The 26,779-nt window shown below is 41.2% G+C and overlaps 4 protein-coding genes across 4 annotated transcripts; 1 reads left to right on the top strand and 3 right to left on the bottom strand.

Annotated features, from left to right (window-relative positions):
- Positions 1-3,856: 3,856 nt before the first annotated feature.
- On the bottom strand, positions 3,857-4,162 carry LOC147280437 (uncharacterized). The gene has a single exon (XM_086252209.1). It carries the CDS (start codon positions 4,160-4,162, stop codon positions 3,857-3,859), a length of 306 nt encoding a protein of 101 aa, XP_086108335.1.
- A 9,032-nt stretch (positions 4,163-13,194) lies between these two features.
- On the bottom strand, positions 13,195-15,773 carry LOC147280436 (uncharacterized). The gene is made up of 2 exons (XM_086252208.1): positions 14,628-15,773; positions 13,195-13,812 (listed from the first exon to the last, which is right to left on the bottom strand). The coding sequence occupies exons 1-2, from the start codon at positions 15,771-15,773 to the stop codon at positions 13,195-13,197; spliced, it is 1,764 nt and encodes a 587-aa protein (XP_086108334.1).
- Positions 15,774-16,192: 419 nt separating this feature from the next.
- Positions 16,193-19,005, bottom strand: LOC147280435 (uncharacterized). The gene is made up of 4 exons (XM_086252207.1): positions 18,533-19,005; positions 17,582-18,047; positions 16,449-16,579; positions 16,193-16,334 (listed from the first exon to the last, which is right to left on the bottom strand). The coding sequence occupies exons 1-4, from the start codon at positions 19,003-19,005 to the stop codon at positions 16,193-16,195; spliced, it is 1,212 nt and encodes a 403-aa protein (XP_086108333.1).
- A 4,849-nt stretch (positions 19,006-23,854) lies between these two features.
- Positions 23,855-24,277, top strand: LOC147280434 (uncharacterized). Its single transcript, XM_086252206.1, has one exon. It carries the CDS (start codon positions 23,855-23,857, stop codon positions 24,275-24,277), a length of 423 nt encoding a protein of 140 aa, XP_086108332.1.
- The last annotated feature ends 2,502 nt before the right edge of the window (positions 24,278-26,779 follow it).

The raw sequence follows: 26,779 nt of genomic DNA, 5'->3' as shown, positions 1-26,779 counted from the left end.
AAATAACCTTATTTTCAAAATCGTTAAAAATTAAAACTCCAAAAATGAACTCGAAAAAAGTTTGATTTGAACATTTCTTAGGGTTTCAGAGTACAAATACAAATTAAAAATAATCATCTCATCATTAGAAAATATAAAATATAAAATATCAAACAAAAAAGAGGGTTTCGGAGTACCTTTGAGGCTTTGAGTCGGGCTGAGGGTCGATGGAGGCTGAGGGTCGAGACTCGAGAGGGAGAGAGAGAGAGAGACTCTGTGTGCAGCTCGCAAAGACTAACTGACTAAGGGTCGATTATAGACTTGCAGAGTGAGATCGCAGAGGGAGGGACAAGAGAAAGAGAGAGATGGCAGCTGGATCGATGTTAATGGAGGCTGAGACGACGATGCTGGGGTCGGTGGTGGCAGAGAGGGAGAGACTTTGTGTGCTGTGTGCAGCTCTGTGTGCACCTCGCAGAGACTATGTGAGTCTGTCACTGTATGCAGCTCTGTGTGGGAGTGTGGGACTGTGGGGTCGATTGCAGAATGCAGAGTAAGATCGCAGAGGGAGGGAGAAGAGAAAGAGAGAGATGTTGGCAGCTGGGTTGATGAGGCTAAGGCTGAGGGAGAGAATCTAAGAGGCAAAGAGGCTGATGGATCACGGAGGCTAAGGCTGAGGGAGAGATCGGCGATCGCATTTCGCAGAGATAAGGTGAGGGGTGAGGCGGCTGAGTGTGAGTGTCGAGTGAAAAAGTGCAAGTGTGAAACTGAATTAGATTAGGGTTAGCCATTTAGCCGGTTAGGAACTTAGGATATTTTGAGTTTTTGTTAAGTGTAGAAAATGACTTAAATGCCCTTATTCTTAACGGGTCTTAATGGGTTTCGCGGGTTGACACAAACATGACCCGTTATCTAAACGGGTTGTTATCGGGTCTACACGATTTGAACACGACCCAATTAGCTCAAACCCGAACCCGTAAATTTGCGGGTCGTGATAAATTTTGCCTGGTCTACGTCCAAACAGAACGACAAGTGACCACATACTTGTTCCTACTTAAGATACTGTCCCAAAGTCCCCCAAGTTCCTTAGCAAGAAAAGCTGTACTGTAGGAAAGCTTGGGGGGTTACATATGAAAGATATTTTTTTTTTTTTTTTTTTTTTGAATTTTGATTACTCTGTATTCCGAGCAGTAGACGCTTTGCAAAATCCCAGTGAATCTCATCCAATTTAATGGTGGGATGTTACCCTTTATAAATGAGAATCTTGAATTAAATGATAGAGCCCAAATATAAAGATTCCACACCCTCATCTCTTTTTTTTTTTGTGACTATTTTAGGAGAGAGAGAGAGAGAGCTGCCCTTTTTTTTTTTTTTTCTTTTGAACTCTGAGGGGCAGAAGGCAGTGCAATGGAGGGGAGGGCTCGGATCCATAAAATAAAATAAAATAAAAGGGGGGGCTGCTCGGGTTGGTGGAGAGGTGACCGGACTTGGTTGGGTTGGAGGGTGAAGGGTCGGGTCGGACGAAAGAGGGAGCTGAGCAGAAGGGTCGGGTCGGATAGGTTTGTTCTGGTCAGCATCGGAGGTCGGATTTGCTCTGGTCAGCGGCGCGGAGCGGAGGTTGGGCTGCTGGCAGCGGGCTTGGAGGGTGTGTTGCACGGAGGGTGTGCTGCGCGGACCGGTGCTCGGAGGGCGTGCTGCGCGGATTGGAGGTGTTGCGTAGGGGGGCTTGGGCCGGATCGGGGTGCGGGCTCGGGCCGGAATGGATGTGGGGTGCTCGGCTCGTGGGGGGGTGGCTGCTCGGAAGCGTGCGCAATGAGGGGGCTGCTTGGCTTCGCTGGGCGGAAGCCAAGGCGCGGGCGGGGCGAAAGCCGAGGCTCGGGCTGGGGCTGTTCTTGGTGCGCCTCTGGGTTTTGGTCGTTTTGGGCTCGGAAGCCGTAGGCTCGGGTAGGAAGATTGTAGCTACTCGGGTAGGAAGCTTGGAGCTGCTCTAAGCATTGGAGGTAAGCACTTTGAAATTCTTCCTAGCCATTTGATTTGTTGATTTTGCCTTAGAAAATCTTGGAAAATTTGGAACTGTGAGAAATTGTAGTCATGCAGCCTGATGCGGACCTTGGAATTCTGATATAGAAATTGTGGAAAATGTGAGTAGAGGCAGGTGGAGGTGCAGGTGGGTATGAACCTTGCCGAGCACTGGGTAGACCACACGCCTTCATTTTTGGACTTTGTAATTTATTGGGTGTTGTTGTGTTTTTTGGCCAGGTACATAGGAAACAAGATAAGTGGGTCGGAACCCGTCTGAGCTGTTGAAGCAGCGGAATACAGGTAAAGCTTGGGTTTTTATTGCTCTTCCTCTTGAATTGATATTGTGAATATTGGCTTTGATAAATGGTTGGTTATGTGAGCATTTGAAAAAGTGATAGGGTGAATGTTGTCAAATTGGGGGTGGAAGAGCACATATGAGGGGTGGGAAACCAGTAGTGATCTGATATGTCCATGGTGTTGTCTTGGTATTCCGAGCACTTCCCATCTTGATTTTTTGGTTTGTCTTGTATGGGCAGGTGTGGTGGGGTCGGACATTCCATGGTTTCCTCAGACGATTCGTTAAAGGAGGGCAATTCCATGGATGATGGAGAGTCCGACCAGGCGTCTACAAGTGATGGGACAGCGACGAGGCCAAGTGTGCCCTGACCTCAGATAGGGTGTGGAAACATGAGGGTGGGCAAAGTGCTCAAAATCGTCCAAGAGAGCCTGTCCATGGTGAGGGAAAGTGAAGGAAAGGACACTGGTAGTGAGGACAGTGATGATAGAGAAACGCCCACAAGTGGTGGTGATGTGGGTAGGCACAGAGAACCTAGGACGTATTGGTCCGTGGATGGGCTGTGTGAGAATATGATGAAAGAGGAGGAGCTTGAAAAATTGAGAGTGGAGTTCCAAATTCCCGATTACATCCATCTGAGCCTCCCAAGAGAGGGTGATGTCTTGAGTGACCCGCCGGAGGGGCATATTTTGTGTTTTGCCAAAAGTTTCACTATGGGTTTAGACTTCCTCTCCATCCCTACTTCCAATATATGTTAAGGAAGTTAGGAATTGCGCCAGCTCAACTAACACCCAATAGTTGGAGAACATTAATTGGGTTGTATGTATTGTTCCAAGATGACGGGTATGGTGCCCCGAGTATGGCTCAATTCACACACTTGTTTGAAATTAAGTCAAGTCCCAATTTGCGAGGGTGTACTGCTCGCAATTGCCAAACGGGCAGTTCACTGATGGTACGACTCGCCAAATACAGGTGGGCCACCCAAATGCTCACAAGGACTGGAAGAAAAAATGGTTTTTCGCGAGTGGAGCCTGGGAATTCGGTCGAAGTGAAAGGATGACCATGAATAGAGTGCCGACGAGTTTCCACATAATAGGTTGTTTGGTTGAGCCGATGCATTGGTTTGTGTACACTTTGATTATTAGCTGACGATGTGCTTATACTAATAGTAATCTTTGGTTGTTTGTTTTTGCAGGAGGTGAGTGGGAGTGACTGCCATTGTCTGAAGAGAGTGTGGAAGAGGTGCGGAGGGTGTTGAGTCGACCCGCCCGAAAGTTGAGCGCCGCATATCTCCTGTCTCCTGAGAATTTGGCCAAGTACGGCTCCACTGCCCTGCTGGTTAGAAGATCCATCAACATCTAAAGACCAAATTAGGCGATCTAACCTGATTGCTGGAGTTGAAGAAGTTGGTGGGTCGGTGGTCGACACAATGGCGGAGGAGGGCTCAGTCTCGAGTAGGAATGTAGACTCTGAAATGAAGTATGCAATGGCTTGTTCCTTTACCGCCAGCCGTGGGCGGTAGGAAATGTCAAATTCCCTCAGCTCAATGGACCATTTGATAAGTCAGCCAGAGACCTCTGGTCGCTGCAAGACTTGCCTGAGCGGTTGATTGGTGAGAACCACAATAGGGTGAGCCTGGAAGTATGGGCGGAGGCGTCGGGCTGATGTGACCAAGGCAAGGGCTAATTTTTCTATCTCTGGATATTTGGTTTTAGCATCTTGCAGGGCCTTGCTGGTATAGTACACCGGGTGCTCGACCTTATCCTTAAGTCGAATTAGGACCGAGCTGGTGGCTGTCAGGGAAACGGACAAGTAGAGGAGTAGCTCTTCCCCTGGCTCGGGTTTAGAGAGTAGAGGTGATTTGCCCATATACTCTTTAAGGTCTTGGAAGGCCTTCTCACACTCCGGAGTCTAGTCAATATATTTTGTCCGAGCCTTGAGGGTTTTGAAGAATGGGGTGCAACAGTCGGTGGCCTTAGATATGAATCGTGTCAAGGCGGCTACCCGGCCTGTTAGGCTCTGTACTTCCTTCTGAGTCCTGGGAGATTGCATATCGATTAAGACTTTGATTTTTTCAGGGTTGGCCTCGATCCCCCTTTGGCTCACCATAAAGCTAAGGAACTTTCCCGAAAATACACCGAACGTGCACTTGGCAGGGTTCAGGCGCATCTGGTACTTCTTGAGCACTGAAAACATCTCGGAAAGTCTGTGGACGTGGTCTTCCGCCCGAACACTCTTGACAAGCATGTTGTCCACATAGACCTCCATGGACTTGCCGATATACTCTGAGAAGAAGGAGTTGATCAAACGCTGGTAGGTGGCTCCGGCATTTTTGAGTCCGAAAGACATGACTTTGTAACAATATAGGCCTCTGTTAGTGATGAAGGCCGTATTGTCCTGGTCGAAGCTGTGCATAAGGATTTGGTTATAGCCGGAGTAGGCGTCCATGAAACTAAGGAGTGCATGGCCTGCTGTGGCATCAACCAGTTGGTCAATTCATGGAAGAGGAAAGCTGTCCTTGGGGCAGTCCTTGTTGAGGTCGGTGAAGTCCACGCACATCCGCCACTTGCAATTTGACTTTTTCACCATCACAACATTGGCGAGCCAATCTGGGTAGGAAACCTCGCGGATGAAACCAATTTTCTGTAACTTGTCGACTTCGTCCTTCATAGCAGCATAAATTTCAGGCTTGTACTGCCTACGCTTTTGTCGGACGGAGCGGTGCTGTGGATTAAGACTCAGGCGATGAGAAATTACCTCCGGAGAGATCCCCGGCATGTCATCATATGACCATGCAAAGACTTCGGCATTGGCACGAAGGAAGTGGATGAGTTCTTCTCGGAGACCAACACTGAGCTGGGTTCCGACCCGAACCTTGCGGTCTGGGTAGGCAGGTGAGATGAGAACTTCTTCCACAAAATTGTCATCTGGTTGGGCAATAGCTCTGAAAGACGAATCACGGGGATCTTCAGAAGGATCCGAGGTAGGGCAGGTGGGGGAAACAGAAACAGCCATAGAGGGCTTGGCCTCTTTCTTCTTCTTGATGGAAGTCGTATAGCATGACTTGGCTGATACCTGCTTGCCTTTGACTACCCCCGTTCCACATGGGGTCGGGAACTTGATCAAAAGCAAGTGAGTGGAGATCATAACCTTCAGTTGGTTAAGGGTCGGTCGTCCCAGGATGACGTTGTAAGCTGTGGGGTAGTCGACCACCAAAAACTGAGTGGTTGTGGTAGCAGAAAAAGGATACCTCCCGAGGGTGAGTGGAAGGTAGATCCCACCAAGAGGGGTGACCATATCGCCCGAAAAGCTAAGTAAAGGAGCGACCAACCGGTCAAGCCTCTCCTGGTCAATTCCAAGAGCTGTGAAGGCTGAGGCGAAGATGATGTTGACGGAGCTCCCACAATCGACAAGGATCTGAGCCACGTCGAAGTTAGCTATGGTGGCCTCAATGACCAAAGGGTCATCGTGTGGAAAGATTAAATCACGTTCCTCCTCCGCAGCAAAGGAAATGGGCGACCACCCGAGCTTAGGAGTCTTTTTGCCACGGTGGAAGTCTACAGCCATAACGCCGGAGCATTGCTGAGCACTTTCGGGCGTATTCCTTCCTAGCCCTGTAGGAGTTGCCAGCAAGGGTCGGGCCCCCACAGATGGTATTGACCCTCCCCCGTCGTTGTCCTTCGGTCTTGGCCTTCTCAGTGGCCTCCTTGTCTACAAAATCATCCAACTATCCGGCCTGTACCAAAGTTTCTATGGCCTCCTTAAAGGCTCTGCATACCTCGGTGTCATGGCCATGGTCGTCATGGTAAAAGCAAAAAAAGTTCTTGTTAGCCCGGTACCGTGTTTGTGGTGGGCGGGGTGTGAGTTTAGGAAGTATGTCCTTGATCTGGGGATACAATTCTGTATAAGTAAAAGTGAGAATTGTATAGAATAGTAACAGGAAGTATGTCTGATAAGTTTCCTCCCTTCGTTGTCCTCCGCCTCTACCATCACCAAATTGTTTCTTGGTGAATTTATTGAAATTTTTCCCGGACCCCCCATACTGGTTACCGGAGTAGGGCTTGGGCTGGGGTGGCACTATGATGGCCTGGTCGGTACTTGGACGATCTATGGTAGGAGGCTTCTTTTCATATGTTTTGAATTCAGCAGTAGCATATGCAATGGCCTCTTGCATGAGTTCCTTGTAGGTGTGTGGATTGCGGCGGTTGATTTCAAACAAGAAGTCCCCCTCTAGAAGACCACCTTTGAAAGCAGCGAAGGCTACGTTCTCATCACAATCGCAACACCGAGATCGCTCTAGCTGAAATCGAGTGATATATTCCCGAAGGGATTCTCTGCTGCCCTGGCGGACCCGCGTCAGGTCATTTGTGGTGTAAATCCTATCGGTCTGGATGATATACTGGCCTAGGAAGAGTTCTCGAAGCTCGTTGAAATAGTCAATCGAGCCTGGAGGAAGTTGGTAGAACCAGTCCCTTGCACTGCCAGAGAGGGTGGAAGGGAAGATTCGACACTTTGTAATGTCATCGACGCTTTTGGACTCCAGAGCTGATCGGAAACTCATGAGATGGTCATATGGGTCTTCCTTCCCTGCATATAGAGTTATTTTGGGAGGTCGGACGTCGCCGACCGGGGGAGTGGACAGGATGCGAGTTGTCAAAGGTCCAGGTAGCTCTCTTGTTTCCAAAGATGGGTGTCCACCACTACTTCCCCCCTCCACTCTCCTCAGGCGCTCGCTGATGTCCATGAGGAGTTGTTGGAGCTGGTCTAGTGGAAGAGATCAGCTGTTACCTGTGAAAGCATCATCTCTTGCACGGCGTCCAGCCGAGAAAGCCTGCTCTTCTCCCCGTCGTCGCTTGGGACGAATAGCTTCCTCCTCCTCAAAGTCTTAGGGACGTGGGTTGGATTCACCCCGGTTCGCCCGCTGCTCTTCTCGTCGAGAACGGTTGTCGTCGATCAGATGACGGCAGTCCCCATAAATGTGGAACTCTTCAGAGCGGGTAGGATGCTCGCCAGATCGGGTCCGGGCGACCGGGTGGACAAGTCTCTTTTGGAAACCTGGGGGTGGGCGACTACCTTGCCCTACGTCCAGTTGATGCGGAACATTTCGGTCCTTCCAAGGGTTCCTCCCCTCACCACTCCGGAGAGTGGTATGCTCTTCCCTGTCGTGGGGAAGTCGCTCATACAGCTGTGTTGTGTCTTTTTGTAGGTCGAGCTATTCCTGGGTTCGTTGGAGTTGAGCTTCCAATCGTTGGATGTATGCCTCCTGATCAGATTCGGCAATCTTCTTGCCTCGTTTGTCACCCAGTGGGGTGTTGTCGACTTGGTCGAGAATAGGACCTCCGTCAGACATTGCAAGGGTCGGAAGGTCGGAAGGTCTTTGCACCTCAACTGAGGGTAGACAATCAAATGGGAAAAATTGTACCTTTCCCACAGACGGCGCCAAACTGTTGATGCTGAAAAATGGTAAAGCAGTCAACGTCGAGTCAAACCACGTGGACCCGTTGAACCACCACTGAATGGATGACACGTCAAAGTGGGGTAGGAACAGGTAGCTGGGTCCGACTAGTGAATAGTGGAGAAAGAATAATATCCAATGCACCCTGCGCAAGTACACAAAAGTGAACGGGAAAGGCACCGGTGTGGTACCGGCCGAAGCTCCTCCGACGCTCAAGTCAGTGTTCAGAGAATCTGTGAGCAGAGTGAGTGAATAGTATAGTAATGATTGAATTTCTTTTGTGACAAGAAAGTAACTATTTTATAGTACTTTTGGAAGAGTGTCAACCAATCCGGTGATGACACGTGTCCCTTGTAATGACTCGCACTGTAGGAGCGCCACGTGTCACCTGTCTCGTGGATCCGAATGAGTCGACACGGGTCGGGGCCTAGGAGGCTGGAGCTTGAGAGGCCGGAACCTAGGAGGTCAAGACCTAGGAGGCCGGAGCCTATGAGGCCGGAGCCTGGGAGGCCGGAGCCTAGGGGGCCGGAGCCTAAGAGGTCAGGGGCTAGGAGCCCAGAAAGGGCTTAGTCTTTGGGCCTAAGAAATCGGAGGCCAGGAGCCCAGGAACTTAGGAGGGGCTTATCCTTTGGGCCTAGGCCCAAACGACATGATGTTAAGCCTTATGTGACTTGTCGTTATACCAGAGGATTAGTCATACGAACAACATGCTTCTTACTAAATCTATTTCATTTTAGTTATAGCAATTCTATAATCCAATTTAATTTATATAATTAATTAATTATGCACTTAAATCCAATTTAGATATGATTAACTAGCTAATTTAATAATCCAACTTAACTAATTAATTATGCATTAAAACCCTAAAGAGAAAGTAAAGATTTAAATACTTGGTTGTAGACCGATCCTTAGCTTAATCTCCACAAAAGAATTGCTAAAACACAAAATTAAAGCATAATAGTTAATTAACCTCAAAATAAAATAACTTAACCGAGATCAAGTGTCTTACCCAAAGACCTTACCAAGGCGAGCATAAAATTTGGCAGAGTTTTCCTACAGATTGCGAAAATTATTTGATTGAAATGTTCCTACGTGCAAAATACTTATGGGTACCTAAGAAAACAATTCAAACAAATATTTTAAACTTAAGAGACTCCCAACAAGTGATTTGTTTCAAGAAAGCTTTGGAAGTTTCACAAAGCTTTAGGTGTGGAGAGAATGAAGGGGATGGTCCTCTATTTATAGGCTTGTGGGAGTGAGAATTTCTTCTAATCCTTCAATATGAGACAAAATAAGTGAAAATGGGCTGTTTTTAAGGCTAGGAGCGAGTCGGGTCAAGCGGAACCATCGGGTCGAGGTGCGGGTCAACGTGTGTGAGGAAACATAGCAGGTTGGACGGATGCAGGTGGGTCAGTTGAACGGATTAGGGGCTAGGAGAAACGACATGTCGTTTGGAGTGTGCAGCTAAGATTCAATGTCGATGGTGTCATTCACGCGTCTGTGGTCTAGATCGCGAGTGCATGATACGAAAGTGTGTTTAGATGCACTGGATCATGTCGAAGCGCTGGCGCATCTGGGCCATCCAATTTGGCGTGATCAACGCTCCAGATTGCGCCTCGTTAGCGTCTGAATTTTTTTAAATATCCTTATTTTTCCAAAATTCTCCAAACTTAAATAAATCACCAAAAATATATTCGAGCTCTCAAAAATCTCTCAAAACTTTCTACGGACTCGTGAGGCTGACTACTAATTATCTTTGGCCTCAAAACATTATTTTGATTTCCAAATTTTTTTTGGAAAATCAAACTTCTCTAAATAAAATTTCGGAAAATCAAATAATAACCTAAAATAATTCTCCAACTTTGGAAATTCGTAATTCATTCATTCGAACTCCAATTCCGATGAACTAAACATCGTTATTCTCAAAAAAACGAGCTCTACGCTACAAGGGTCTAAACTCAGTCACTTGGTCTTCAGAAAATTCGTCAACTTATAGAAATAAACTTAACGAACCGAAAAAAACAAAATACTGAAAATTCTAGGGTCTCACATTGTACACATCATACCCTATGTAACGCCCCAAACCTTGGGCCCATAAAACACTAAAACATCAAACATTTAAACATGTTTTCTCTTTCTTTTGAGCCATACACAACAACATAAGTAAATACAATTTTACCAAAAAACATTTAAACAAAAACATTGTGTAAAAATACTTAAATAAATCTCTCTGAGTCCCACGGCCTCATCTTCTCTCCACTGCTTCCTCAGCCTACTTAACCTGCAAAACACAAACCCTACACCACATTCATGGTGTATCGGGTTATACAACAAACCCGGTAAGCTCAAAAGCTCATATGTTACAGCTCCTTTTTCATATCTTTTCTCTACATTTTAATTTTTTGCCTATTTCTAGTATTCTTCTAGGATTTCTCTCTCAAGCCCTTTGGCTATAATGTTGAGAGAGAATAGGAATGTAATTTTCTCACACTTTTAATTATTGAAACTTTAATTTATGTCTCTCTTCTACTAATCTTTTATTTACTTTATGCCTTTTATTTTATGTAGTGCTTTACTTTATGGTTAGTAATGTTATTTATTTTTTTGTTTTTAAAATTATATTCTTATTTATTTATTTATTTATTTTTATTTAAGATCAAAGCTCATGGGTGGTCACTAAACCCCCTTACCTTGGTAAGGGGGAAGCACCACCATGAACATTATTAAGTGAGATTTTTATGTTAATTTTCCCCTTGTTTAGATACTACAAGCTCTAGATTTTGATATTAAAGTGAGAAAAAAATCATCTTTCACCCATAATGTCATATATTATGGGTAGTTAGATTCTCTTTCCACATTTTAGCTTTATGGTTAATCTTTTAAAACACAAACCTTTTGAACTCTAGTTGTTCCTTAGCTTTTGGTTTACTTGAGTTGCTTAAAATTTGTATTTTCAAAGCAAAATTAAGATCTACCATATAAATCTTCAATTTTTGTGCTCAATTCATATTTATTTTTTGTAAGAAGGCATCAAGTGACTCTTGGGTGCCCTCCTTTTTGGGAAATTACTAAAAATCTCACTTAATATGTTCATAAGTGGTGTGGAACCCTAACCTTGGTTCTTATACCATTGTTTAACTTCTAAAACCAAAAAGTTGTTATTTTCCTTTCTAGATTTAATATTTAAATTTTTGCACCTTTATTTACTTTATTCTCTTTTCATCTACTTTATTTGATTTTTACTTTAGTTGCATATTCTTTTAAGTTGCCTCACAAACCAACAAAATTTCCAAACTAGGTTAGTTTTAAATTTACTTTAGTTTAAGCTTAGTGTATCGTTTTGCATCACTCATTGAGGTTCGATCTCGTTAGTATACTTCTAGACTCGTATATTTGCGAGTAAATAAAATTTTACAAAAAGAGAGAGAGAGAGAGAGAGAGAGAGAGAGAGAGAGAGAGAGATATGGAGGGCTACCGATAGATGACGGGATGGAAGGGTGGGAGCGGGAGGCTGGGCTGTGGTGATTGGACGATGGAGGGGGTGGGGGCTGGGTACTAATTTTTTTTTTAATAAATAGTATGTCTTTGTTGGTCAATTTACATTAGGATAAAATAAAGAATTATATATTTATTAAATTGTTGGGGCTATTAATGAATTTATTGGGATTAAATAGTGGCATCCTTATTAATTTCCTTAAGTTCTATTTCTAGTATTAAACCTTTTCAATTAATACATTGTGATATTTAGGGGCCTTATCGTAGATCTGCCCATTCTAGTGCTCGTTATTTTTTTACCATAGTTGATAATTATACCGGTTATAATTGGATTCATCTTATGAAATTCAAATATGAAACTCAAGGCTTGTAAAAAACAATTTTGGCCTATATTTGTACTCATTTTAATTGCAATGTTCAATTCCTTCATGCCGATCATGGTGGCGAGTTTTGTTCTTTGCAATATTATAACGAATTTGGCATTATCTTTAAACGATCATGTACACACACGAGACAACAAAATGGCATTGTAGTCATCTTCCAACGATCATGTACACACACACGCCACTACAAAGAAGCAAGGAGAAACTCCAGAGCCATCCTGAATGAAGATGAGTTGAAACCAACCCATGTCAACAAGGTGCACATCATCGAATTTCCACCCGTGCCAACCATAACATAATATAAAACCAATAGTCCTCAAATTGCATCTCATTCCTGCAAGTACACAACCCACATGAACTTGTTAACCGTCATTGTCTTCTTCTTTGAGTCCTAGCCAAACCCTGTAAAAATTAGTAATTGAATGGCTTAATCTTATTGATCATATGTGCACATATTTATACAAGAGAAGACTTGGTTTACAAGTATAAAGACTCAATGTACAAGGAATTCGAAAAGGAAAGAACTAGGATACTAGTTTGGTAAGGATTCCTTAAGTGCCAAGGAGACTTGCTTAACAGCCCCCCGCAAATTGGACGGTCTTGGGAGGACAAGTTTGGAATGAAGAAGCAAGAAGTGAGCTTTGTGCAATCCTTTAGTGAGAATATCAGTCGGTTGATCAATAGAGGGAACAAACTGAACATGATGAGATCCCAACTTAACCCACTCACGTACAAAATGATAATCAAGTTCAATGTGTTTAGTGCGAGCATGGAAGACAGGGTTAGAAGCCATATAAGTCATGCTGAGATTGTCACAATAAAGAGTAACCTTAGAAGTCACTGGCTGATGAAGGTCACACAACATATAAGCAAGCCAAACGGATTCCGCACAAGCTTGAGCCAACGCACGATATTCAGACTCAATACTGGAATGGGAGACCATGTGTTGTTTGGAAGAGCTCCAAGAAATGAGATAACTGAGTCTTAGCAGCAATAGAAGTATGACAGGGCTTGCACTCGATCATAGATAGACGACGAAGAATATCAGCGGCATATTTGGCTTGAGAGAGAAGCAACCCGGAGGGAGTGTGGAGGACCTCAAGACCGAGAAAGAATTGAAGAGGTCCCAAGTCCTTGATCTCAAACTCACGGCCAAGCACTGTAATAAAAGATGCGAGGAGCACATAACTCTTACTTGTAAGAACAATGTTATCCACATAGAGTAGTAAGACCATAAAATGTGAACCATGAGCATAGACAAAAAAGAGGAATTAGCCCAGCTCTGTCGAAAACCGACCTTGACAATAAAGGTGCTGAACCGATTGAACCAAGCACGGGGAGCTTGCTTGAGACCATAGAGAGCGTAATGTAGCTTACAAACATGATTTTGAAAGGCAGGATCAACGAACCCAAGTGCTTGGGTCATATACACATCTTCATCAAGGAAGTCATGTAGAAAGGCATTCTTGACATCAAGTTGGTGAATGGACCAACCACTATTGACAGCAACACTCAGGACTATGCGGATTGTAGCTGGCTTAACGATCGGACTGAACGTCTCATCATAGTCAAAGCCATGTTGTTGATGAAAACCCTTGGCGACAAGACGAGCTTTTGTAACGCTCAATGGACCCATCAGACGCCTGTTTAACCTTGTACACCCACTTGCAGCCAATAGTGTTAGGGGAAGAGGAGGCGGGAACAAGGGACCAGGTCTTGTTGTGAAAAAGAGCATTAAACTCTTCAGTCATGGCGCGGCGCCATTCCAAAAATTTGGAGGCTTGACTGAAGCAAGTGGGTTCGGAAACCTGAGAAGAAACATCAGTGACAAGGTTAACCGGTAACGAATAACGAATGATATCATCAGTCCGAACCTTAGGCTTGACAACACCCACCCGAAGTCGAGTTGTCATGTGGTGTTGGGAGCCTTGAGATGTGTCTGGGTCCGAATCAGAAGAGGAACTTGGATTCGAGGAGACAGGAGAGGCTGGGGGTGTAGGCGGCGGAGAAGATGGTGTAGAGGGCAGCGGTGTAGGTGCTCGCGGCATTGGAGCCGGTGAAGGTGGATCCGGGGCTAAGGTGGAGGTGTCAGAGAGAGGACGAAGAATAAGTTCCACGGTCGGAGTAGCACAAGGCGCGGCCTTGGTGGCCAGAACGGAAAACACTCCACATTGAAAACAACATGTCTGTAGATGTAAAGCCGATTGGTAGTAGGGTCCAAACAACGATAGTCCTTATGTTGCAAGCTGTAACCTAGAAAAACACATTCTATGGAACGGGACATAAGCTTGTTAGTAACATACGACCCCAAATAAGGATAACAGGCACACCAAAAGAATGAAGTTGAGAATAGGGAGCAGGACGACCATAAAGACGAAGTAAGGAGTTTGCCAACGAAGAATAGAAGAAGGCAACAAATTAATAAGTCACACCGTAGTAAGAGCAGCTTCCGCCCATAAAGAGAGCGGGACACCAGAGGTTTGTAACAAAATACGAGTAACAATGGCAATGTGGCGATGCTTCAGCTCAGCAAGCCCATTTTGTTGGGACGTGTGAGAGCAAGATATCACTTTGAAAATACTGAATAAAGACACTAAAAATATTCCTAACCATATTATAGAAAGAGCAAAAGTGAGAGAACACTTCAAATTTATGACGCATAGGAAAAATCCAAGAGAAATTACTATAATTATCTGTAAATAAAACATAATATTTAAAACCAGAATTGGAGATAACAGACGACATCCAAACATTCGAATGAATAATAGAGAATAAAAACAAAGTAATTATTTTATTTGAACTAAAAGGAAGTTTATGAGACTTGCCCAAAGCACACGGCTTACAAAAATCCTTGGATAAACAAAACGCGCACCTAAATTAAGAGAGGGAACTAAATGAGACAAGACGAATGACCAAGACAGTTGTGCCATAACAAGGAGACCATGATAAGGGAGGGGTTCCTGGAGAGCACCACCATTGTTGGTCATGTGGTGTGTCGTACCAGTGTTAGGAAGCCAAGATTGGTCAGAAGCAGCGGAAGATGGACCAGGAAGATAGGAAGCATGCAGGCCAGCAAAAGAAGAGTCCGAGGCAATTGGACAATGAGGACACATGGAAAACAAATGACCAGAAGTATTGCAATAGGAGCACCAGGCTTGCTGCGGAGAGGAACCAAAAAGACCCGCTGCAGGCGACAGCGCTGGAGCAGACCAGGTGGAGGCGGGAGGATGTTGTTGCCACTATTGGGGTGGCCACGGGGTAGACCAGAAGATGGCCAACTGCCGCGACCACGACCACGCTGACCACCACTACCCCCACCACGGTGCCAGCCACGACCACAACCACCGCTCCAAGAACAGCGACCCCTACCAGAGTGATGGCCGACGTGGGAAGAAGGATTGGAAGAAGAAATGGAGAACGGGCGAGGCTGGTTAGCAACAAGGAGAGCGTGAAAGGCCGAATTCAAAGTCAGCATCTTGGTTTGAGATTCAAAAGAGAGAAGGTGACCACGTAAATCTGCAAAGTTAGGAAGCGGTGGAAAATTAATAACCGACGTGACAATCATGGCATAGTCGGGTCCAAGGCCACGAAGAACAGCAATGACCAAATCATCATTGGAAACAGACTGATGAATAGCAGCAATAACATCAGAGAAAGACTTAGCCTGTTGAAGATACTTAGTAATAGACCGAGAACCCTTTTGGAGACCCAAAAGCTGAAAACGAAGATTCGCCACATTAGCAATAGATATCTGGGAGTAGTGATGCTTAAGACAATCCCAAATAGACTTAGCAGTGTAGTGACCAATAGTCATAGCGATAACAGATTCAAAAAGTGTAAAATTAAGATAGCTGACCACCAATTGATCATTCTGAAACCAAGTGAGATAAGCAGGATTGGGCTGACCGTCAGTGGCAGGAAGGAGAGTCAAATAAGCCTCACAAGTACCATCAACGTACTTCCAAAGACCATGACCCACAAGAAAGGGGCGCATGAGACTCTCCCAAATCAAATAGTTGTTGTCAGTCAACATGAAAAAGTGACCAACATTCGGTCCAGGCAGAGAAGAGGCAGTCGTCGTCACAAGAGAGGAAGAGGCAGAGGAGACAACGTTGAGAGAGGCGTCAGAGGAGGGAGAAGTCGTCATGGTGAGGCAAGGGTGAGGGTGAAAAACTAGGGCACGAAGCAAAAAGAAGGGTGAGATGTGGCAAGAAAATAAAAGAGGCCCACTAGTTCGTAAAAACCTCTGATACCATGTAGAAGTTAGAAATTGAATGGCTTAATCTTATTGATCATACGTGCACATATTTATACAAAAGAAGACTTGGTTTACAAGTATAAAGACTTAATGTACAAGGAATCCGAAAAGGAAAGAACTAGGATACTAGTCTGGTGAGGATTCCTTGAGTGCCAAGGAGACTTGCTTAACAAACCCCACTACATGCAGTTTGATCCAGTTAACATGTCCTGGACATGTTAAAAATGCATTTCCAGAGTACGTCGTCATTTGGTACTAGTTTGACCTTTAGCTATGTCACATCCAAGTTGTTTGCTTCCAGTTACTTCTCAATAGGCTTCCAATGGCCAAGCTTTGATTTTACTTTCATTCTTATGTAACTCCAGGAAGGCTTTAGTATGATTGATGTCCTTTTCCTTGCTCCAAAATCTTATGCTTTGTGTAGAACCTCTATTTTTTGATGACTCCATCCTGGAAACAAACATATATGGGATTAAAATCCAATCCATAAGCAATTAAACTAAATGCATACCAACATAAATTGCGTACCCATCAGGGAATGATGTACAATTATGATCGATGTACCTTCTGAAAGAAAATATTTGTGGTTCGAGAGTGATGCACAGAGGAATTCTCGAGTTCATATGATCTAATGAAAGACTCTCATCATTGAAAAATTTCAGGTCGTCATATATGCCTTGAACAACCTCCGTTCCCTTAATATAAGGAACAAGGAAAGTGCAGAGCACAATACAAGGACAATACCATTGAAGGCTTTGGAGCTAAACAAATATTACTTAACAATGATAGTGCATATGGTTATCTTTTTTCTACATAATTAAACCCTTAGTCTTATATGTTTCATTACCACATTGTGGAAATCATCTTGAGACCATTGCCCCTAGTCTACAACATTTGCGCAGACTCTTTACAAACTATTTTTCAGCCTATATCTTATAGCAAATCATGCTTCAATGCACAAAATGTTTCCCAATAGTAATCAGAGTTTTATCAGCAAAGTAATGCTAGAAACACGTACTATATTTTCAGACTACATGATAGTACCACATTACTTATACGACATTGGTACCATATCCCTAACAGAGGTGTGTGAGTCGCACCTTTATTAGAAATCTGGTATAAAAAATAGGAAAAATTTTAGCTAAATGACTTCAACTATACCCTATATCTCTATCCAGGACATGAATTTCACTTTGTATCAACTTAGGACTGAAACTTTCATTTTGTGTCAATTAAGGACCTTAGTTTTTTTCAGTTTTTATCTCAACTTTGGCCCGACGTTAAACCCATTAAACCTCTACCAAATTCAGAAAATTTATACTAAGTTTAAAGATATGCATCTCCTCTTTACAACCATATAATAATCATCCAAATCGGACCTCTACAACTTCAGATAATCGGCCCCAAACTAGGGTACTCAAAATTGTCTAATTTTTCAGATATTTTTCCAGAAGTCCGATTTGGGTGATCTTTATATGGTTGTAAAGAGGAAATACATATCTTTAAACCCAGTATAATTTTCTAAATTTGGTAGAGTCTATTTTGGGGCCGATTAATCCGACCCATGTTAAAATTATTTGTAACATGGGGTATAGTTGGAGTCCTTTAACTAAAATTTTCCCTAAAAAATATAATACAAATAGTTTTATCCGCTTAATTAGGTATAAAGGAGAGAATATTTACCTATTACACTTTACTTTGTCTCTATTCTCCGAAAACAATTCTTCATGATCCATAAGGGCCTTTAAAATCCCACTTTTGTTCCGTATGTTAGATGTTTCTTTGCATTGAAGAATCTTCAAAAGCTCATCCAAACACCATGTTGAAGAGGCGTAGTTTTTTGAGAGAACGACAATGGAAATCTTTGATCCCTCAATTGCTTTTACGAGTTCTGATGCAATGGATTTTCCTCTCTCAAGATTTTTGTCATCTCTGAAGGTGGGAATTCTCTCACGACCTAATGCATCATAGAGATGGTCCACAAAGTTCAAGCGGGTATCTATTCCTCTAAAACTTAGAAAGACATCTGATTTCTGTCGATGAGAAGAGGAAGAAAAATGCGTTGAGGGCAGAGCCAGTGTGGAAGATGAGGATAAAGGACATGTAGGGTGCAATCTTCTCCATACGTCTTCAACAATTTCTTTAATGAGCTCTGATTCGTGCCTACAATGAAGAATAGATAATATGCTACTAATTAATTGGTATGGATATATAATGGACAAAGAATATCATGGGTTCTGAAATTAATATATGCTTAGAGTAGAAGTTGATTCAGACCAAAAAGAGTAGAAGTTGATCATGAGTTCATGATAATTAATGCTCAAATTGTACTTTTTTATTATTTTTAAATGGCATTTGGCTTTATATTGGTCCCCCGGCCATGTCTCTTCTGAATTGAAACAAAAGCAAAAACACATAATCGATCATCAACTGTTGTTAAAATTAAAAATGCAATATTCTTACCCTGAAAATACAATTAGTTTTTTGTTTTCATCCCTCATACATTGAAGTTGCACACTACTTCTATATATATAAATTACCATGTATACCTTTTAAACACCAATTTTATTTTCTTTTATTTTATACCTTTTAAAGGCTTTTCAATGGAAAGATAAAAACAACATAAAACAAAAAGAAGCAATGCATACCGTCCCTCCGAACACCACCCAGAAAGATGTGACACTTTCGTTAAAGCAGCTCTCCACCTTCGTATTTTATTTGGTTCATCCTTAAACCTTTCTTCAAGTTCGCTAAAGGCTTCAGCGTAGCTCCCTGTTTGGTTTTGTACATCGGAGGGATGGACATCATAGAAAATCGGCAGCACTGTTTTTCTATGATTCTCGCATTCAAGAAACTGTATAAGCTTATCCAACTTATCCTCGGACGATAAACGTTGTAGACCGAAAACGGGGATTTGAATCCCTGATCTTTGAAGTGCATCGAGCCATGCTGCTATTTGAAGAGGAGAATCGTCCCAGAAAGTTCTTATTCCTTTTTTGACCAATGCCGTGTATAATTTCTTCGTAAATCTATCTTGGGTTAGGTCTCCATGAAGAAGACCAAATAAAGAGACATCGTAGTGTAAAGACGAGACAGGTGAAAGGAGTGCTTCTCTGTTCATTGCCACAACTGGGACTACTTTCTCGATCGTTGTGGCAATTTACTGGAGATTGAATCCAAGAACTATGAGAGCAATCGATCACAAAAGCTTAGCAGATTGTTGGTTTTTCTGCTGCACAGAAAGTAGAAATTAATTAATGACAGAATGATTTCTTTGGCTACGAATAATGACAGAATGATTTCTTTGGCTACGAATACTTGTTCTAGAAAGAGAAAAATTATAGGGTATAACCGATATACCACCACGTAGTATAACCAATGTGTAAGGGTATTATTGGACGATGTATTTATATTAGTAAGGTATAATATTAATAACATCCACTCATATTATAACACATAGACTGGTTATACCACGTGTCAATATATCGATTATACAGAATAATTTCTCCTAGAAAGAACACTTAAATATATAATATATAGGATCATGGGACAAATAGGTGGACATAAAAATACTCTAACAATGCTTTTGAGCCTTTGGATCTTAGAAGATCAAGGGTCTAAAACAAAACTATTGTGTACACATTAAATGATATGGCATCTAATTATGATGTGGAATAAAATATATTATTTTTATAAATAAAATTAAATAAAAACCCTTATCTTTCTACCGTAGTCTACAGACTCACCCATCCCCTCACCACACCAGACCCGCAGGGAAGAAGAAGAAGAGAAAAAAGGTTGGTGTGGTGAGGGGAAGATTTAGTGGGTGGGCGAGATGTGCATATGGTGGCAAGTGGGTTTGGTGTGGTGAAGAAGAAGAATGTAATAAACTGGCTAAACAGTTTTTGATTTGGCTGATTTTTTGCAAAGGTAATCTTTGAATAATGTTCTAAAGTATGAACGGTTCTGATAATTGAATTGTAGATCCTATAATGATGTTCTTACTTTCCTTAAATTATTTTAAGGATGTCCTAAGATGATGTTCTTACTTTCCTAAAATTTTAAAGTAAGGATGTCATTACTTTAAAATTTTCATATATATATATATTTATAGGCCTCTTGAGTTAAGGGATCCCTCAAATAATTTTATTTAAGGGATCTCTCATGATACTCATTCTATATTATATTTCAACGATCCGAACCGTTTATTTTGTTGGTGTCTATTCAAAGATCATTTTTACAAAAAATTAGACAAATACAAAATCATTAAGATATCTAATTGTGTTGAAACAAATAAACGAACAAAATGTTTTCGATAAACACTTGAAATTGTAATCATTTAATCAACGGTCAAATGATTTTCGAGTTATGCCTCCTTTTTAATACATTATCAAGTTATGAACACTAACAATAATAATATAAAAAAGACTTAATTTTGAAACGAAAGAGCAAAGTAGCAAAACATGTATGCATGCAGAGATGTATAAGAACGAAAAATACTAGCTAGAGAAATTAGTTGGAGCTAAACCTGGGTTTCTTTGAAATTTTAAGTTGCCCCAAGTTTTCCTTAGCAGACTATCAAGAAATGCAGAGCAAATGCATTATCATTTCATTTTCATTAGTTTCCAAGAACATAGCCTTCACTCGAGGGCCGGTGAATCTATATATAAGATCTTGGAATGTTAATTGATCAAGGAGGTTGTGTTGTGTGTTCGTGATTGGTTTAAAAAAATGTGTAACCGTAGGATTAATTCTTTGGGAATATCTTGATGATGCAGAGGAACGGATATATGCATGCACATGCATTAATTTATTTGGTCAATGGTATAAATTAAAGTAGAAGTGTTGGAACTTCATTGGGTTCCTCTCAAAATAATTTAATTAGTAAATTCAAGTTCCTTGCAAATGCCTAAAATAATTTAATTAGTAAATTCAAAGGCGTCTAATATGACTAGGTCCATCATTTCATGAATTAAAAACACATAATGTTTTTGGTCAATGGTATAAATTAATTAAAGTAGATCGAACACACAATAGGCAGGAAATGGCGTTGCTTTTATGCCCATATTGAGATTTGTTGCCTATTCTGTATTTAGGCAAGGATAATGTTGTTTCATATTCTGTGAATAGGCAATGAAAATTTCATTGTATTACATCAGCCTGCATATTTTTTTTTTTTTTTTTGGTATTTTGCAATTAAAAAAATCATATACAAAACATTCCTAATATTCAAATAAGCAACTCACATTCATTAACATGTCTAATCATCCAAGTTCAATTCTTCCATTCTATAAATTCCAACATCCAATTTCAAAAGTAATCAATAAGTTCACAAAAAGATTGGAATGGCAATACAATGAGGCCTAAATTCTGCCTATACAATATATATTATTGGAACTTCATTGAGTACGTTCCTCCCAAAATAATTTAATTAGTAAATTCATGTTCCTTGCAAATGCCTAAAATAATTTAATTAGTAAATTCAAAGGCGTCTAATATGACTAGGTCCATCATTTCATGAATTAAAAACACAGAATGCATGTTTTTGGTCAATGGTATAAATTAAAGTAGATCGAACACACAATATATAGGCAGGAAATGGCGTTGCTTTTATGCCCATAAGAGAATAGCTAGGCAAGGATAATGTTGCCTAATCTGTGTTTAGGCAAGGATAATGTTGTTTCATATTCTGTGAATAGGCAATGAAACCTTCATTGTATTACATCAGCCTGCATATTATTTTTTTCAATAATGCTAATTGTCCCACATTTTTTTTCCCACATTTGTATCCCATTTGATGTGTCATTACTTTACTGGAAGGATATATCCTTTTACATTTTTAGGTTTTATTTTTAAATTTTTAGTGTCCAATATATGAATGTCATGTAAGATGTATGAAATTATGGTATAAAAATGTGGTAAGTGTAGCATTATTGTATTTTTTTTTTTTTGATATTTTGCAATTATAAATACCATATACAAAACATTCCTAATATTCAAATTAGCAACTTACATCCATTAACATGTCTAATCATCCAAGTTCAATTCTTCCATTCAAATAAATTCCAACATATATTCAATTTCAAAAGTAATCAATAAGTTCACAAAAAGATTGGAATGGCAGTGCAATGAGGCTTAAATTTTGCCTATACAATATTGTTGGAACTTCATTGGGTTCCTCTCAAAATAATTTAATTGGTAAATTCTTAGTAAATTCATGTTCCTTGCAAATGCCTAAAATAATTTAATTAGTAAATTCAAAGACGTCTAATATGACTTGGTCCATCATTTTATGAATTGAAAACACATATAATGTTTTCTCCAATACAATAATACATGCATTACGTAAACACGGTTTGAAATACTTAAAGCAATAGGCATGGCTGGCAGCGTAGTGGAGCTCATATCATTCATCTCCTAGCTAGCTGGGAAAATTCTATAGTAGGAAGGCATTATTCAATTTATTCGTATGTTATATATACAAACCTTTTTTTCAACCTTTTGATCCACGAGTTTGCTTTTTAACAATATTGTTTATATTTCTGTATTGCATCTCCTAATTCTTTTCTGAATCGGTGAATATTCTACCCCAAAACATTGAACTTTAAATTAATATGTGAATAACTGGCCAAAAAAATAAAGAACATTGAACCATTGTTGTTGTAGTTTGAGAATTAATTATAACCAAATTCCCACCGGCCGTAACAAAAAGTAATAATTTATGAATCTCTCACAGTAAATTACACATAGGTATTGGCCGTTCGAGTCAAGGGTGGAACGAAGTTGCTTGATTAATTCAGGTTATGTGTACGTAGCTCGTGCAAGGTCAAAGCCAATGGTATATATATATTTTGGTGCAAGGAAATTAATTTGCATGGTGCAAGGTAATTTTCATGGTATGCTTTCCAAAGTGGAGATTGTTGTGTATTTAGCTTGCATATATTTGGAGGTTTTCTGGTAACATATATATATATAGAAGGTTCCATGGGTTCTAGCATGATCGTTGGATAAGTTTATTGGGTTAATTATCTCTCTAAGTCCAAATTTTTAATTACTTTAACTACAAAAACATCCAATTTAAAACTTAATGAGAAGGACATTCTTACTGTGTCTATACTAACGTGGCTCTCTTTCTCTCTTCTCTCAAGCACCGAGCTTGGTAGCGACATGACATGGGTGAGGAGCATGAGCTCAGGGGTCTTGCAAATACTAAACCACCATCCCCACCGGCCGGCCTCACTCTTACCAGTTGGATCTGGATCGTTGGACGAACGAACGAACAGGGTCAGATTTGGATCGTTAGTTGTATTGGAGTTAATTAAGGCATTTGCCTGATGTCTTAGTTTCTGTTTAGTCTGATAATTAAGTTGTTGTTGCACTGGTGGCATTGCCTCATAGGGTGGTGCTTGAGTGGTTGTAAGAGCTCATAGGCTCGTGAGTGGCAACGGCTATATGTTAGTTGTTTTGTCGTTTTGTGTAACAGAATTGGGAATGGAATATAACATGCTGGTTTGTGCGTCTTGCACACAAGGGCATTCCTTGCATCATCTTCTTCCATTCATTTCTCTGAAAATTCTCTCTGTAGCCTCTGTACTTTCTTGCATAAATTCTTGGTCATATTCCAGGTACAATATCCAGCAATTCATCATGGTATCAGAGCCCAGGTTGGTTCTGTGACTGGGCGTTGTACTGTGTGTGAGTTAGAGTAAAACAGAGGCACAAATCATCTAGATCTAGGCATGGCTGGGTCTGGGAGTGGTGAGCTACGAGCTCCCATTTTTGATGGTACAGAGTACGAATTTTGGAAGGTGCGCATATCTTCAAGTCACATGGCATCTGGAAATTAGTTGAAAAGGGGATTACAATCCCATAAGCAAAGAAGAAGAAGGAGAAGGCTAAGAAAGAAGGAGAATCCAGCATCGATGAGGAGGATGAACTGGAAGCTTACATGGAGGAGCAGAATATGAAAGATGCAAAAGCATATATTGGGCATCATCCAAGGGGCTGTATCCAAAGAGATTTTCTCTCGGATTATCAACCAAGACACTGCCAAGGGAGCTTGGGATCTTTTACAAGAAGAGTATCATGGTGATGAACAATCCAGGTCAGTTAAATTGCAAAGTCTGAGGAAGGAATTTGAATATATGAGGATGAGGGAGAGTGAAGCCTTGTCTGAGTACTCTACTCGTTTCTTTGATTTAACTAACCAAATGGAAAAATATGGTGAATGTTTGTCTCAACAAAGAATGGTACAGAAGGATTTGATTAGTGTAACTAAGATCTATGACCCTATGTGTGTGGTGCTCGAAAGAACAAGTGATTTAAACACTGTGTCTGTAAATGAAGTTTTTGCTTCCCTCAAAAGCTATGAATTGAGACTAAGCAAGCATTAAGAAGATGATGAGAAGGTAGAAAGAGCTTTTGCTAGTATGAGTATTGGCTCTAAAGGACAGAATAACCAAACAAAGCCTCACAACTATGATGGGGGAAAACGAAATTTCAAGAGTTGGAAGGGAAAACCCAAGAAATGGGATAACAAGTCTCAGACTAATTTGAGACAAGGAGGTGACGCTGGGAAGGCAAAGTGCAAAGTGTGTGATAAAGCTCACTATGGAGAGTGCTGGTTCAAGGGAAAAGTAAAATGTTACAACTGTGATAGGTTTGGGCATGTAATGAAAGACTGCCATCAACCACACAAGAAGGGACAGGTTGCTAATTATGCAAACCAAGTCCATGAGTCTGCCACCATGTTCTATGCATGCCACAAAGCTTCTGTGGAGAAAGAACAAGGAGCTTGGTATTTAGATAGTGGCTGCAGCAACCATATGACAAGCCATGAGTCACTTCTAATTAACATTGACAGAAGTATGAAATGCAAAATAAAAATGAGGACTGGAGACATTGTGGAATCAACTGGGAAGGGAGTCTTGCCTGTGCAAACCAAAGGAGGAACAAGGTACATCACAGAAGTTATGATTGTGCTAGGACTAGATGAAAATCTTCTCAGTGTTGGACAAATGGTGGAGCATGGTTATTGGTTGGTATTTGGTGAGTATATGGTGACCATTTATGAAGATAAAAGTATGAAAGCTCATGTGGCAACAGTTCAAATGAAAGGGAACAAGTGCTTCCCACTTGTACTCGAAGACATGAGTCCAATGATGGCAAAGAAGGCCACAGTGACTGGTTCAAACTGGAAATGGCATAAAAGGTTTGGCCACTTGAATTTTGAGAGTATGCTGCAACTGCAGGACAAAGAAATGGTGATTGGCTTGCCCAAGCTCACAAAAGGAGAGCATGTTTGTGAAGGATGTGCTTTGAGCAAAAGTCACAGGGAAGCATTTGACAAAGGGAAGACTATTAGAGCTATTGAGCTGCTGGAATTGGTTCACACAGATGTCTGTGGACCAATGTCAGAAACCTTGGGAGGAAACAAGTATTTTCTCACATTTATTGTTGACAAGTCAAGAATGTGCTGGGTATATTTTTTAAGACAAAAGTCAGATGTGTTCTCTGTATTCAGAAAGTTTAAAGCAATGGTAGAACTTCAGTGTGGTTACAAAATGAAGAAATTAAGAAGTGACAGAGGGGGAGAGTATACCTCAATGGAGTTTGAGAAGTTTTGTGAAGATTTGGGAATAGAAAAGCAACTCACTGTTGCTTATTCTCCTCAGTAGAATGGAGTGGCTGAAAGGAAGAATAAGACAATTATGGAGATGGTAAGAGCAATGCTACAAGAGAAGAAGCTACCTAATCATTTTTGGGGGAAGCAGTTAACACTGCTGTGTACCTTCTGAATAGATGCCTCACCCAAGCATTGAATTGTCAAACTCCATTTGAAGCCTTCAGTGGAAGGAAGCCAGGAGTGAAGCATTTGAGAATTTTTGGTTCAATGTTCTATACACATGTTTCTACTCAATTGAGACACAAGTTGGATGATACAAGTCAGAAAGGAATTTTTGTTGGATATGGAACTAGAGAGAAAGGTTATAGGGTGTTTGATCTCAAAAGCAATAAGGTGATAGTCTCTAGAAGTGTGATTTTTGAAGAGACAGCAATGTGGAACTAGGAATCAAAGTCCACTGAATATATATCAGTTCCTTGGAGTGATGAAGAGGATTCTCATGCTGCTGAAACTGAAACTGAGCATGAAGTCTCGTGTCAAACTCCACAGAGTCCCTTCAATCCAATTGCATCACCTAATGCTAATCCAAGTTCCAGTATTTCTCTCTCACCACCTACTGAGCAGAAACTGAAGTTGAACTAGCAAACACATATGACTCTATTCCAAAGAAATGGAGAAGTCTTGATGAAGTATTTGCTCACTGCAAAATGAGCATTGTGGAACCAGAAACTTATCTGGAAGCAACAAAAGACAAGGCATGGCAGAAAGCTATGGAGAATGAAATTGAGATGATAGAGAAAAATCATACTTGGCAGCTGGTTGATAGGCCAGGAAACAAACCAATTGTTGGTGTAAAATGGATTTTCAAAACTAAACTCAATCTTGATGGATCAATACAGAAGCACAAGGCTAGGTTAGTAGCCAAAGGTTATACACAAAAGCCAGGGATTGATTTCAATGAGACATTTGCCTCTGTGGCAAGGCTTGACACAATCAGAACCTTGATTGCCTTATCAGCTCAAAAGGGTTGGAAGCTCTATCAGTTAGATGTCAAATCTGCTTTTCTCAATGGAGAGTTAGAGGAGGAAGTTTATGTAGATCAACCTGATGGCTTCATTGTTAAAGGTCAGGAAGACAAAGTATATAGGCTGCACAAGGCTCTCTATGGCCTAAAGCAAGCACCAAGGGCTTGGTGCAGCAACATAGATACATATTTGATGCATTGTGGATTCGAGAAGAGCCCAAGTGAAGCTACTCTCTATGTTAAGAA

This window comes from Dryas octopetala, chromosome 7 (genome assembly GCF_963921425.1).
Source record: "Dryas octopetala chromosome 7, drDryOcto1.1, whole genome shotgun sequence".
NCBI lineage: Eukaryota > Viridiplantae > Streptophyta > Magnoliopsida > Rosales > Rosaceae > Dryas > Dryas octopetala.
The sequence above is the reverse complement of the archived record's forward strand: the minus strand, read 5'-3'. Positions and strand labels throughout refer to the sequence as shown.

Coding starts and splice junctions, on each gene's coding strand:
- LOC147280437 (XM_086252209.1), bottom strand. CDS start 4,162: ATGGGCAAATCACCTCTACTCTCTAAACCCGAGCCAGGGGAAGAGCTA.
- LOC147280436 (XM_086252208.1), bottom strand. CDS start 15,773: ATGACGACTTCTCCCTCCTCTGACGCCTCTCTCAACGTTGTCTCCTCT. Junction 13,813..14,627: donor ATCTTGGCTTCCTAACACTG/GTACGACACACC, acceptor TTACATCTACAG/ACATGTTGTTTTCAATGTGG.
- LOC147280435 (XM_086252207.1), bottom strand. CDS start 19,005: ATGAACAGAGAAGCACTCCTTTCACCTGTCTCGTCTTTACACTACGAT. Junction 16,580..17,581: donor TTTCGGAGAATAGAGACAAA/GTAAAGTGTAAT, acceptor CCTTATATTAAG/GGAACGGAGGTTGTTCAAGG. Junction 16,335..16,448: donor CAAATATTTTCTTTCAGAAG/GTACATCGATCA, acceptor GTTTGTTTCCAG/GATGGAGTCATCAAAAAATA.
- LOC147280434 (XM_086252206.1), top strand. CDS start 23,855: ATGCAAAAGCATATATTGGGCATCATCCAAGGGGCTGTATCCAAAGAG.